This window comes from Pseudonaja textilis, chromosome 1 (genome assembly GCF_049901715.1).
Source record: "Pseudonaja textilis isolate UNSWEBS1 chromosome 1, rPseTex1.2, whole genome shotgun sequence".
NCBI classification, from domain to species: Eukaryota; Metazoa; Chordata; class Lepidosauria; order Squamata; family Elapidae; genus Pseudonaja; species Pseudonaja textilis.
In genome coordinates this window covers 13,493,438-13,507,331 of record NC_141990.1, presented here as the reverse complement: position 1 = coordinate 13,507,331, position 13,894 = coordinate 13,493,438, and the positions used below count along the sequence as shown (strand labels likewise).

At 39.2% G+C, this 13,894-nt stretch overlaps 1 protein-coding gene across 2 annotated transcripts in view; it reads left to right on the top strand.

The window, feature by feature from the left end:
- Positions 1 to 13,894, top strand: part of GALNT17 (polypeptide N-acetylgalactosaminyltransferase 17) — a 331,827-nt gene that overhangs the window by 300,502 nt on the left and 17,431 nt on the right. For both annotated transcript variants that reach the window (XM_087926233.1, XM_026708654.2), the window contains exons 8-9: positions 1,205 to 1,342; positions 6,970 to 7,065. In XM_087926233.1, coding sequence (XP_087782359.1) covers positions 1,205 to 1,342; positions 6,970 to 7,065 — 234 coding nt within the window. The remainder of the gene's footprint in view (positions 1 to 1,204; positions 1,343 to 6,969; positions 7,066 to 13,894) is intronic.

The window sequence follows — 13,894 nt, the reverse complement described above, 5'->3', positions numbered from 1 at the left end:
AGAAACAAAATCTCATTAAAGAACAAGCTAACCAGGCTTCTTAAAATTATAAATTCAACATTCTGGATATCACTTCACACCAGGACTCCCCAGCAGATTTTAATGCTGAGAAGGTTACCTTTTTATATGTCTTAAGCATTCCAGAAAAAGGTGCCTTTGAGAGACTGAAATCCTAAGCTCTTCCTATGAGACATCTTGATTTTGATATTGAAGGGCCCATTTCTGAGCATAGGACTAAATCTCTTTGAACATTCTCGAGTTATCTCAAGTTCCAAAAAGAATCAGAGCAGACTTTCCCTTTGTTTTTAAAATCAAAATGTTGCATGCTGATTTCAGAATGCTTCATCTATTGCCATTCATAAACATTTTGCTACTCTTAGTTGGAAGTGGTGGGGATTGAACTTGTGATCTTCTAGATTACAGGTGTCAAACTCACTGCAACACATTGCTGTCCCATGATGTTTCATGACATTTTTCCCATTCATGGAGCTGGGGTGAGCGTGGCCTGGGCATGATGTATCTGGCCCACGAGCTGCCAGTTTGACATCCTGCTCTAGATGTAAAGCAGGTGCTTTGCCACTGAATTATACTCCATATCTTTAGCTGTATTGGTGAGAGTGTGGTGACTCACATGAGTTGACAATCAGCAAGCCCATGTCTGAGACCCGAGTATTGCTTATAGAGTGAACTTCCATCATTTGCTCCAGCTCCAAAAAGCATGCAATCGCAAATAGATAAATAGGTACCATTTTGGTGGGCTTATTAATGGGGATGTGAAAGGAGTTCCTCAACTTCCTGGGCAACAGTGATATCATCAGTTAACCCTTTTAACCTGGAAGTGCCTTGTTGCTTCTTCTGACACAAATACAACAACGATGATGATGAATTGTATTGGCTGGGATGAATGGGAATTTTATGCTGAGGGTGATTTTTAGGCCAAAGATTACTCATACTTGATAAAGAGGTCTGTTAGCTCACCTAACTCCAGATATATTGACAATCTTGTTCTAAGTTTCTTAGGGCTTTCCAATGTGAAAAGAAGAGAAAGTTCTCAAGGGTGACATCATAAGCTATGGAGGTAGGAGAATCCAAAAGAAAAATTCCTAACAATGAATTTTTTAAAAGCAGTAGTAAACATCTGATTATCTCAGAACATAGCAACGATAACAGAAATTGATGGTGTAAACATGTACCTGTCTTTCAGAACCCAGGGATTGATATTGGGGATGTTTCGGAGCGAAAAGCATTAAGAAAAAGTTTGAAGTGCAAGAGTTTCCAATGGTACCTGGACCACGTCTACCCAGAAATGAGAAGATACAATAACACCATTGCCTATGGAGAGGTAATTAAGAAAGAACTACCACATGGAATATGTAGGGATTCACCGTGAATTTAGAGGACATTTTATGCCTCTCCTCTAACCATTTTCTAATGAGATCTGCAGGGAGTAACTAGAATCAACCAGTTTTACTCAAAACTGGAATTAAAACTCCTTCAGCCAACCCCAATGGCTATCCAAAGTAATTCTTGCCTTCAGAAAAGAAGATTACAAAAATCTCTGGAATCACTTTCATTTGTCATGTTCCATTTAATCCAGAATGGTCTACATCAGGAGACTTGGTATCTTTCAGAGATTTGGGGGTTTCAGTTACTATTCTTCTTGAATGTTGTCTTTGCTGGTTATCAGTTGCAGAAGATGCCACCAAGATTTGCATCATAGCTTTCCACTTTAACTTTCTACTTGAGAAACTTTCCTAACTCTTTATCAAGATATCATTTCTTAACATTGGTTATCCTAGCCAGAACTGATAGGAAATATAGATTAACCACATTTGGTAGGCAGCACCAAGCCAGACCTGGTTTTAAATAATAGGGACTAGGTGCCATCTGTTTCTAATCTCAGCTCAATTTGCATGGCCTGCTTGATCTGATTCAACCATTCAAATTGATTTGGAAATGTAATTTATTTCAACTGGCAGTCCATTTGAAAAGTTGTTTTGATTCTTCCTTCAATCAAATGATTTTCAAATTGTTTTTTTTTTTTAATTTGGCAACTTCTCCACCACCAGCCTGGTGATATCTGGCCATTATGACTGCAATAGAGTGTGCTGTAAGCAATTTCCCAGCTGTGCTAACTGGTGGTCCTTTTTTTCAATGGCAAGACTAAAGATGGGTTCCTTATTACAAATGTAACAACTGCATTTGAGGCTCTCTATTATAGGGATCTTGGAGTCTTAGTGGACAACCAGCTAAATATGAGCCCAGCAGTGTGCAGCAGCCACCAAAAAAGCTAATGCAATCCTACAGTAAGTTGCATTAACAGAGGGATACAGTCAAGATCAAGGGAAGTACTAATGCCACTCTATAAAGCCTTAGTAAGACCACACCTAGAGTACTGCATCTAGTTTTGGTCACCATATTATAAAAAAGTTGTTGAGGCTCTAGAAAAAGCGCATTGAAGAGCAACCAGGATGATTAGGGGACTAGAGGCTAAAACATATGAAGAACGGTTGCAGGAACTGGGCTTGGCTAGTCTAGTAAAGAGAAGGACCAGGGGAGACATGATAGCGGTCTTCCAATATTTGAGAGGCTGCCACAGGGAGGAAGGGGTCAAGCTATTTTCTAAAGCTCCTATAGGCCAGACAAGGAATAATGGATGGAAACTGAACAAGGAGAGATTTAACCTGGAAATAAGGAGAAACTTTCTGACAGGGGGAACAATCAATCAATGGAACAGCTTGCCCTCGGAAGTTGTGGGAGTGCCATCAGTTAAGACTTTCAAGAAGAGATTGGACTGCCATTTGTCAGAAATGGTGTAGGGCCTACCGCTTGGGTGGGGGGTTGGACTAGATGACCTACAAGGTCCCTTCCAACTCTGATTATCTGTATCTGTATTTGAAGAAACTGCTGAAAATAGGTGGCCATCTACCATCTCACTGTTATCAAATTAAAGTGATGGTAGCATCTGAGAGCCTTACCCTTGTCTCTGTTCTAAATAATGTCAAGCATTGGATCTGATGAGGAGAGAACATTATTCTTTGTCTGAAATTTAGTGGAGAGAAATTAGTTGTACAATTTACAAAAAGCCAGATGGCTGTAAGTGCACTTTGATTCAGATGGAGTTCTACTTCATGATGAATCACACTGGGTATGAAATGTGTGTTGTATTTTTCAGCCCTAATTATAAAAGGATGAATGGATGTCTTCTGTTGTTTCTTTTCTATTTCTTGTATTTGTTTAGTCTTGCAATCCTCTTGGACTCCAGTTTGATTAGGAAGGCTTAGGCACTGTATTGATTTGCAATATTTGTCAGGCTGTAACATTAGTTCCGTAGCCACGGCTGAAGGGAATTACAGACCAACCACATCTGCTAGGACATGAGTTTCCCATTCCTGGTTTGGCAGTACCAAGCTGTTGGTTTTAGACAGCATGATCTGAATTGATTTTAGACATATGGATAGGATGCTGTCTAATTCTAATCTCAATGCAGGTAGGATGGCCTCGTTTACCTGTTCTAACAATTCATACTAATTTGCCAATCTGAATGATTTCAGCTGTCAGTCCATTTGGAACGTTGTTTTTATTCTTCTTCATTCAGCCAAGTGATTTTCACATCAAATTTCCAAATTGAAGTTTTATGCAATTCTACTTTAACAGTCACTTCCTCAATTCAGTTATATAGAGCTGTGGCTGAGTGGGTTACATGCAGAAATTTAAACGCAACATTCCCAAGTCAGTTTGAGAAATATTCCTGCTGGAAACTTTGCATTCATCATCATTCTTTATCGCGACTACTAAATTAAGCCATTTTTCTGGGTTGACACAATGTAGTGAACCAAACTAACTAATTGCCTTGATTTACATGATCCACTGAGCCACGAAAGCAACTGACCAAGATTTGATTCTGATTAGAGCAGTCGATAAGTCTTATAAGTGAGTAAATAAATAAAGTGAATATTACTGCAACATGCAATTGTAATGTTCTTGGTTATGTATTTGGGTGGACACAGCCAATGCATGGTATACTGCAGTTGATAGATCAATAGTTTGGCTTCTGTAGTCATAAGGTCTTCACTATTCAATCCACATTTCTTTGTTGATAAACAGAGCCATTGTCTGATCTGAGATCACTTTGAACAACAGAGCTTAAAATAGGAGAAACAGCTCTAGAAAACAACTGTTGGAAAGTAAGCTATAGAGTGGGATATCTGTATAGTGGTGGTGGACATTTATAATGTTCTCCTTAGCTGAAAACTCCTGCCCTTTATGAAGTATATGAATAGGGCAGGCGTCCACTTCATCATATTCAGCCCAGAATTAAAATATAGATCGATGTGCAGTCAAAAGCCATTGCACAGCAGCACCTGGGAACTTTGCAGAAGCCCTCACTTGCTGGCCATTTGCTTGACAAGCTGGCAGAGAGCCTAAGGATACAGACAGAAATAATTCACCCATAATTCATTTTCAATTGCTATTTTATTTCAGACATAACCAATCACTTACAAATGGACATTCAGCTATTTTTTTTACGGTGTATCAAGTTTCCATTCCACCTAGAGAATTTCAAAAGAGAGAAAAAAAGAAATCTTTAATCTCCCATCACTTCTTTAAAAAGATAAATGTTTGGCGGAGAGGAGAAAAATGCTAGGAGAGAAAGCCAGAAAGATTCCTAGGAGATTCATCCTGTAAAGATAACAATAATGTATATATTACCTATGTACCAGGATAGATAATTCTTGATATCTGGTGGATACATTAATAGTAATTGGGGGAGGAAAGCCTACAGTGAGTTTGGCTATGATGAAGAATGGATAAAATATGTTGCTCTTATGTTAGTCCAGCTTTGCTTGGCCTGGGATTCTTTCCATTACTACTTTTCTAATCAGTGTGAATTATATTGTAAGACAGTGGGAATTAATTTTCAGACTGTGTGTGTGCCCACACCCCTCCCCACCCTAATCCCCATTGTTGTGGTCTGAGGGAGTATCTATTCTGTAATGGCACCCTCCCCAATGGAACAGATTTCTACCCCCTTCTTCAAGAAATGGAGGGTCCACAAAGATCTCATTGGGGCTGAGTTAGAAGTCACTGAAACATCGGCATGAGTGTAAATGATAAATAGACTTGGATCTGGTTTATTTTTGATTTTATGGAACTTCTTATTTTGTTCCCCAGCCCAAGTTTCTCAGATTGATGGGTGGGCATATAAATTGGATGGATGGATGGAAGGAAGAAAGGATGGATGGATATTATAATGAGAGCTGATTTTGAATGGTATTATTGTTTTGTGAAAGAACCAAGAAATGGGTTGATAATACAGGTAGTCCTCGGCTTACAACCACAATTGAGCCCAACAATTATGTTGCTAAGTGAAACATTTGTTAAGTGAGTTTTGCCTCATTTTATGACCTTTCTTGCCATGGTTGTTAACTGAATCACTGCAGTTGTTAAATGAGTAACAAGGTTGTTAAGTGAATCTGGCTGCCCCATTAATTTACTTGTCAGAAGGTCGCAAAACAGGATCACATGACCCAGGGGGCACTGCAACCCGTCACAAATATGAACCAGTTGCCAAACATCCAAATTTTGATCACATGACCACAGGGAGGCTACAACAGTCATAAGTATGAAAAATGGTCATGTCACTTTTTTCAATGCCGTCGTAACTTCAAATAGTCACTAAATAAACTATTGTAAGTCGAGAATTGCCTGTATAGTAGAATTCCCCCTCATGCATCTCATAGCTTGAAATGCCAAAAGAAAATGCTTCAACCAAATTGTTTTAAATTTTCTGGGCTTAGCCTGACCCACCCTCCTGAGAGAAAGGCCCTCGTACCCATGGCTTCCTCGTGGCAGTCAAAATGGCTGCTGATATAACTTTTACACTTCTAAAAACATGTGATTTGAATCCAAACCAATACCACGCACAGTCTGCTTTCTGATGTCCTGTAACATTTTCTATTCTGTCAACCTCATTTTCACAGGGCCCAAGAATTCGTTGTAGTTAAGCTGAGGTGAATTGATCTCTGTGTTTAATCTACAGTCTCCCTGGCTGCCGCTATTTGCTTTCTGTTTGGACAGAATCCCTGTGTGGGAAGCCAAGAAGGCTGCCGATTGCTGGTGAACTAAGAGATAAGAAAATATACTGAAATCCAAAAATACATAAGATTCATAAGAATTTCACTAGAGGTCTCTCTCTCCTTTTTAAACAAAAACTCGTTTCATCCATAAAATTAAGCATACCATTGTAAGTGAAAATGAATGATTAGCTGATGATGCTCAGAGTTGCTTTGGATAGTGATCTGGATGGCATATACATTTAATAAATCAATCAATAAATGGGCTGTTGGTTTGAGCTCCAAGCTTGGCAATTTGGTTGCAAACGTTTCATCACCATTCGAGGAGACATTGTCATTGCACTTTGAATTGTGCTCATCTGTCAGAACACTGGCCTTTAAATATCTTTTTTATGTGATGCAGATTAGTGTGGATGTTGTTTGTTACTTCTGAGTCATGGTCTGATTGTTGATTGGCTGTTGTTACCAAGGCATGGTCTTTGGTTTTATGTACCATCTGTGTGATGTAAATTAGTGTTGTTTGTTTTATATCACACAGACAGTACTTAAAACCAAAGAACATGCCAATCAAGAATCAGACCATGACTCAGAAGTAACATACAACATCCACACTAATCTGCATCACATAAAAAGGTATTTAAAGACCTGTGTTCTGACAGATGAGCACAATTCAAAGCGTATTGACGATGTCTCCTCGAATGGTGATGAAATGTTTGCAACCAAATTGCCAACCTTGGAGCTCAAACCAACAGCCCAACTACCAACCCAAGCTACTAATATTTGAACGCATCTCAAATCAATAGATCCTCCAGTAATTATAAGAGAAAACACTTGTCAAAATGTCTTTATCTTAGCCTTACAGGGTCTCATTCTGTTTTTGGATTTGTTACAGCTGAGGAACAAGAAGATAAAAGATGTCTGCCTCGATCAAGGGCCACAGGAAAACCACACAGCGATCCTCTATCCATGCCATGGCTGGGGGCCACAGGTTAGAATTCAACTTGGTTACCATGTTGTGATTTCAACAAGGAAACTGCAAAAGTTCTAATGCACTAGTGAAGAAGCCCTGGTGAATTCTGTGCTAAGCAAGAAGTTGGGCTAGATGACTTCTAAAATATGTCCCAGATCTAGGATTCTAGGGGTCAGTTAATTCAGGATTACCAAGATGGAAGGTAGCAATAGCACTTAAGCTTATATACTGCTCCATAGTGCTTCACAACACTCTCTACGCAGTTTACAGTGTCAGCATATTGTCCCCAGCAATCTGGGTCCTGACCTTGGAAGGATGGAAGGCTGAGTCAACCTCAGTCAGAATTGAACTTCTCATGATGGACAGAGTTAGCCTGCAATACTGCATTCTAACCACTGCACCACTGAGGATCTTAAGTATGACCATACTGTATTTCAGATTCAACCTTTAACTGTCAGCTTTCTTTTCATTCCATTTCTACTTCATTTCACTAGAAGTAGACTGGGAAAATGAAAATGGTGGGTGTTGTGGCTCCGGGCTTGGATTCAGCTCCTGTGACTGATATGAGTTCAAGTGAGGAGGTCATGGCAGAAAAATATGAGCCGGCATGGCTTAGTGATTGGACTGATAACCAGGATGAGGAGATGGACATGACAAAGGATGACAGACCTGATGTATTAGAATTGTCAGGACCTTTGACTTCCTCTGGTTTCTTATCTGATCAACAGCCAGGAATGGCTGACAGGGAAGTTTTGAGAGAGTCTTCTAGTGGAGATGAGAACTTGGAAAATTTGTGGTTAAATGTAAAAAACAGAAGACGGTTGAGAAGGCAAAATCAGCTGGAGCGAATGAGGAGAGCGAGTCAGTAAATTAGCACGTTGCCTCAATGAGTATAAAAGGACGCAGCTGGGCTGGTACATTTTGCCAGGAACAAAATGACTATTTGAGTGAGGACGTTACAGCAAGAAGCTCTGAGACTGGAGATTTATTGCCAGGACTGGTTTGCCGGACAGAGCAAAGATTTATGCTGTGAGGTTTCTGCCAGCCGTTATCTTGTAAGACTTCTTTCCGTTTGATTTAATTGTGAAACGGCTGCTTTCTGTTTTGTTCGTTTGAATTTCGAAGGGGAGTCATAACAGGTGGGTATTGAAAGATGGAACCATGGATATAATTTCCAGACAAGAACATGGAGAATTGGGATCAATAACTCGATCTCTTTCAGTGGAATAAGAAAAAGCCTTCCTTTTTGAAATGGGGTTTGTGCATCCCCTTTCACGGATGTTTCTGGGCAAGAAGCATCTCAGTTTATGGACCGCTTTCCTGTTTGACATTCAGGAATGTCAAAAGAATTTCTGTCTTTGTAACTTATACCTCCAAGAGGCTGTTTTCTTCTCCCTCTCTTTCCCCAAAGGTCAACTACTGTGTACATTCTACACTTGAACAGAGCTTGTGCTCTGCTCTTTTTCTTTCTTATGTGGCAGATCCTTTGCCTAGTGACTTTTCTAAAGTGAAATTCTTCCACAAATGTGCACAGTTATGTAGGTTTTTCATCTTGGAATGTCCTACTTGCCCCAAACATTTATTTCATAGTTGGACATGCAAGCAAATATTTCCCTTCCCTGCCCTTTCCCTTTATTTAGAGGGTAATCCAATCCAAAGATAGTTAACAGAATATAAGAGAATAACAGAATGGGAAGGGACTTTGGAGGTCTTCTAGTCCAACCCCCTGCTCAAGCAGTAAACCCTGTACTATTTCAGACAAACAGTTGTCCAATCTCTTCCTAAAAACTTCCAGTGTTGGGGCACCCACAACTTCTGGGGGCAAGTCATTTCACTGATTAATTGTTCTAACTGTAAGGAAATTTCTCCTTAGTTCTGGGTTGGATCTCTCCTTAATTAGCTTCCATCCATTGCTTCTTAATTTGCCTGCGGGTGCTTTGGAGAATAGGCTGATCTCCTTTTCTTTGAGCAGCCCCTTAGATTTTGGAACACTGCTATCATGTCACCCCAGCTTTTCTTTTCATTAAACTAGACATGCTCAATTCCAGCAACCATTCTTCATATGTTTTAGCCTTCTGCCCACTAATCATCTTGGTTCCTCTTCCCTGCCCTTTTTCTAGAGTCTCGACATCTTTTTTTTTTTTTTTCATAATCTGGCAGCCAAAACTGGATGCAGTATTCCAAGTGTGGCCTTACCAAGGCATTATAAAGTGGTTGTCAGGTTGCCAAGTGATGAAAATCCATTCAAAGAGAAATAAGCAAAATTCACCTTCCAAAACAAATTTCTTTTATTTAGGTAAGCATCAAATTGGCAAAGTCTGTTGTAATTCCGGATCTGACACAAACCAGAATGACACCACATTATATTGGAAATTAGAAACAGCCCCCCAAAATCACATTCCCCAGTAGAAGTAAATCAACATTGCCTGGTGTCATCAATCTCCACCACCTCCAGGTCTCAGCATGATCAGCTTTCGTTCCCACGGGAAAGAGAACCACCTAGCCTAAATAACTCTCTCTATTTCCACTCCTCCCACCTTAGGAATGTGGCAAGCCCAAAACCCTTCCCCTCATAACCAGCAAAGAGAAATAAATAAAAGGAATATATGATTAGAATCTACAGCTAAATAAAATGGCTACATATATGTCAATTTTGGGCTCGACAGTGGTATTAACACCTGATCTTGATCCTATCCCTCTGTTAATGCAGCTTGACTTGTTTAGCAGCTGCAGCCATTTCCATCTGTTTTCTGTTTTCTAACTTGTGTGCCAAACCTTGCTGCAGAAACTCCAAGAATTTTGCTTTTACTCCTACCTCAAATTTATTCCAAGAATTGCTATCTTTTTCCATACCAAGACCCTTCAGAGTGACAGTAGGCTGCTTTTTGGGGAGGACCTTGGGGAAACAAATGGCAAGGATAGTTTAGCAGACACCACGATTTGCTCCAATAGAGGTTTTCCAGTCATCCTTTCAGGGTAGCCCCATGGGTAGCATACATAATATCAGTTATGAAAATCTGCCCAGCCCAAGACCAGTGGGAGCACCGAAGGATGAGATGTAATTTGCAAAGGAGCACCTTCCTCCAAGTGCAGCGACAGCCACAGAATCAAAAGACTTTCCAGGCTGTCAACCAGCTCTTTTAATTCCTCACAATTCTTCTTCTTCTTCTGGTTCTATTATCTTTTCTGTTTTATTTATTTTATTCCATTTCAATCAAACAGTGTGTTGTCTGGGTACAATTGTTTTTAGGCAATCATGGTTTACAATGACATGCATCACAATAACATTAATACTGTAGTAACAATAATATTTTGTTAGTCCATATTAACAGATTTCCATTTTAAAATTTATCCTTTTTATGTCCCTTTCTTTCCAATTCCTGCTTTTATTGTCTAGCCATCGATAAAATAAGTCCCATGTCAAAAAGTATTTAGCTACTTCTTTGTCCTTAATGGTAAGCATTAATCTACCCATTTCTGCACATTTTAATATTTTCTTAATTACCTTCTCATCTGTCAGGATCTCATCACACTTCCACTGTTGAACATATACAATTCTTTGTTTTAAATTATTTTTAATTTTAATTATGCAAATACAACACAATACATCCAACTTATCCTTGTTATTCATATATACATTTTACTTCATCATTTATAATCTCTTTATTTAATATATTAATTACAAATTAATCTAATCATAACTACTTGTTATACATCTATACATTTTACTTCATCATTTATAATCTCTTTATTTAATATATTAATTACTAATTAATCTAATCATAACTACTTGTTATACATCTATACATTTTACTTCATCATTTATAATCTCTTTATTTAATTTATTAATTACTAATTAATCTAATCATAACTACTAGTATTTTGACATGTCTTCTACTATATAACCATTTATAAAATTTATTCCATGTTTTATAATATTTAGACCCATTTGTCTTTTATTTCTAGAGTTAACCTATCAGAATCTGCAGGTGTAATAATTTTTCTTGTTATTTCTGTTTCTGGAGGCATAATTTCATTTGTCCAATATTGTGCATATAATATTCTAGCCGCTGTCAATCCATGTACTATTAGATATATTAATTCCTTCTTAAATTTTTCTGATATTATTCTAAGAAGAAAAAAAAATTCTGGTTTAAATGGAATATACTCTCCCACCATTTGTTCCATCCATGTTTGAATCAGTCTCCAATATTTTTTTGCAGCATATACAATTCTATCTGCAGTTAGTACATGTAAAATCAAGTATATAGTCTCTTTATCATATTTTTCCGGTACAATGCCCAATAAAAATATTTCTGTTTTCATATCAAAATGCTGTTTTATCATCTTCTGGTTTTTAATGAACAGAGCTTGGAAATAATGGAACACAGGTAGTCCTCCAATTACGACCATTGATTGATTTGAAGTTACAAATGATGGCACTGGAGAAAATGACTTACAACTGGTTCTTGCCCTTATGACCGTTGCAGCATCTCCACAGTCATGTGATTAAAATTCAAGCACTTAGCAATCAGCATGTATTTAGGATGGTTGCAGCATCCTTATGCCATGCAATTGCCAACCATCTTAGACAACTTCTGACAAGCAAAGTTAATGGGAGAACTGGCTTTGTTTAACAACTGCATGTTTCATTTAACAACTGCAATCATTTGCTTCACAATTTCACAACCAAAAAAGGTTGTAAAATTGAGTGTGGCTCACTTAACAACCACCTTGTTTAGCCACAGAAATTTTGCTCCCACTTGTTGCCATCAGGAGTAGTTGTAGATCAGGGGTGTCGAACTCACGTCATCCTGGCTGTATCACATGATGTATTGGGACTTTTCCCCGCTTTGCTAAACCAGGCATGGGCATGACCAGCACATGATGCATCCAGCCCGCAGGCTGGGAGCTTGACAGCCCTGCTATAGATGATGAACTAGACTAGTGTTTCTGAACTCCAGCAACTTTAAGATATGTGTGATGACCCGGGGTGTGGCAACAAAGGCAACACAGTCAGATAATCAGTAGGAGTCTCTTTATTAGCTCCAATGCTGTCCCCAATGTCCTGGTTACTTTCTAGCTGGAGAAAAACTCTCCCAGGAACAGCCTTTGGCTGCAGAAAGTCAAGTCCAAAATGTGGTCAACAAAAACTGTAACTATAAGTCCAATCAAGGCAAAATGAGGTAATTAGTCCAGCAGGGCAAGAGAAAGAATTCCAGATGTGAAGGCACAGCAATAGCTCAACATGGTTGGGAGGACGCCAGGAACACAGATAACCAAAATCAACACAAGATAAACTCACGTTTGTTCCCAGAAGCTGCTACACTCAGCATGCATCTCTTTTAAACTCTCTTCCCAGCTGTGGCTAATGAAGGGAATCAGGGCCCTTTCCTTCCCCGTAAGCCATGCAAGCCATTTCATTCTCTTCTCTGTTCCTCCCTGTGTGCCCTAGGATGAAGAGGGGGTGGGCTTGGGTCTTCCTCTGAACTCCCTCTCCTTTGTTCTACCTCTTCCCTGCTCTGCCCAGCCAGACTTTGCCCTTCCCCAGTTTCCTCCACAACCAACAGAGCCACACTTCTGCTCTCTGTCAGCTGTTTGTCTTTCTCCTCGGATGCATATTCCAATCGGGGTGTGACAATATGTGGATTTCAACTGGCTGGGGAATTCTAGGTATTGAAGTCCGCGCATCTTAAAATTGCTGGGGTTCAGAAATGCTGAAGTAAACTAACAGCCTTCTTCAAAATGTGCTTGCAAGCAAGGGTGGCAATTGCATAGCCCTATAATTAGAACTGTCCAAAATATGGTAAGTTTGAAATGTAGCGAATTCAAAATGATTATTGGAAGAAAAAAAAACTAACCCAGAATAAGGCAGCCCAATTGCAGAGTTTTGTCCTAAATTCAAATGAGATTAAGTATTGTAATCATCGTTTCAAATGTTACAGTTGGGAACAAAGGAAGCTCAAAAAAAGATCCAACTCTTTTTCTTGTCATCCTGGGGTCACAAAAATAGATGAGATGATAGTCCATGCTGAGCACTACTTACCTTATTTACCTAATTTACCTACTTACCTAATTTAAAAGCAATTTAAAACTCTTAAGAAATGGACTCAGTCTGGGACGATCTCTCTTTTCTCAAAAAGGGAATATTTTTCCTTCTTTCTATATTCCTTTCAGGAATATTTAAATGTGTTGACTTTAGCATTTAGAATATTACTCGAAGTTGAGTAATGATCACCTGATAAGTCACTGACTCCTCCCATAAAGGAGAAAAACTGAAAAGTGAAGCAAACTTCATGGTTCCTTGAATCCCATTTAGGTCTTCATGAAATATCCATGTGGTTTCAATCAATCAATCAATCAATCAATCAACCAATCAGAATAGAGTTCGAAGGGAATCTGGAGATCTTGTAGTCCAACCCCTGCTTAAGCAGGACACCCTATACAATTAGAGATCTTTGAAAGTTTCTTTGAAATATACAGTCTGTGTGGGGCCATGACGCTCTTTGAATTCAAAGATGCATGGTCCATGATGACGTTGGTCTGCTCATCTCAAGAGGACCTCTCTCCTCCTTGTGACCTTTATAGGACCTGGAAGAGTTGGAAGTGTCAGGGTTCCAACCAGTGCCCTAACACAATTAAGAGTCTTAAGCCATCTGGCAATAAATAATTATTCGGAGCACTGTGTCAGGATTACCTAGGTGAAGCCAACCCTGACTTCACTCCTTTTGCACCTTGCCTCTGACCCTGTTTCCCACTCCCCCTCAAAGTGTGTCACCCGGTCACATTCCCCAATGAGGTAATTTTGCAGGTTGCAGATGTTGAATATGTTAATGAGGAGGGAAGC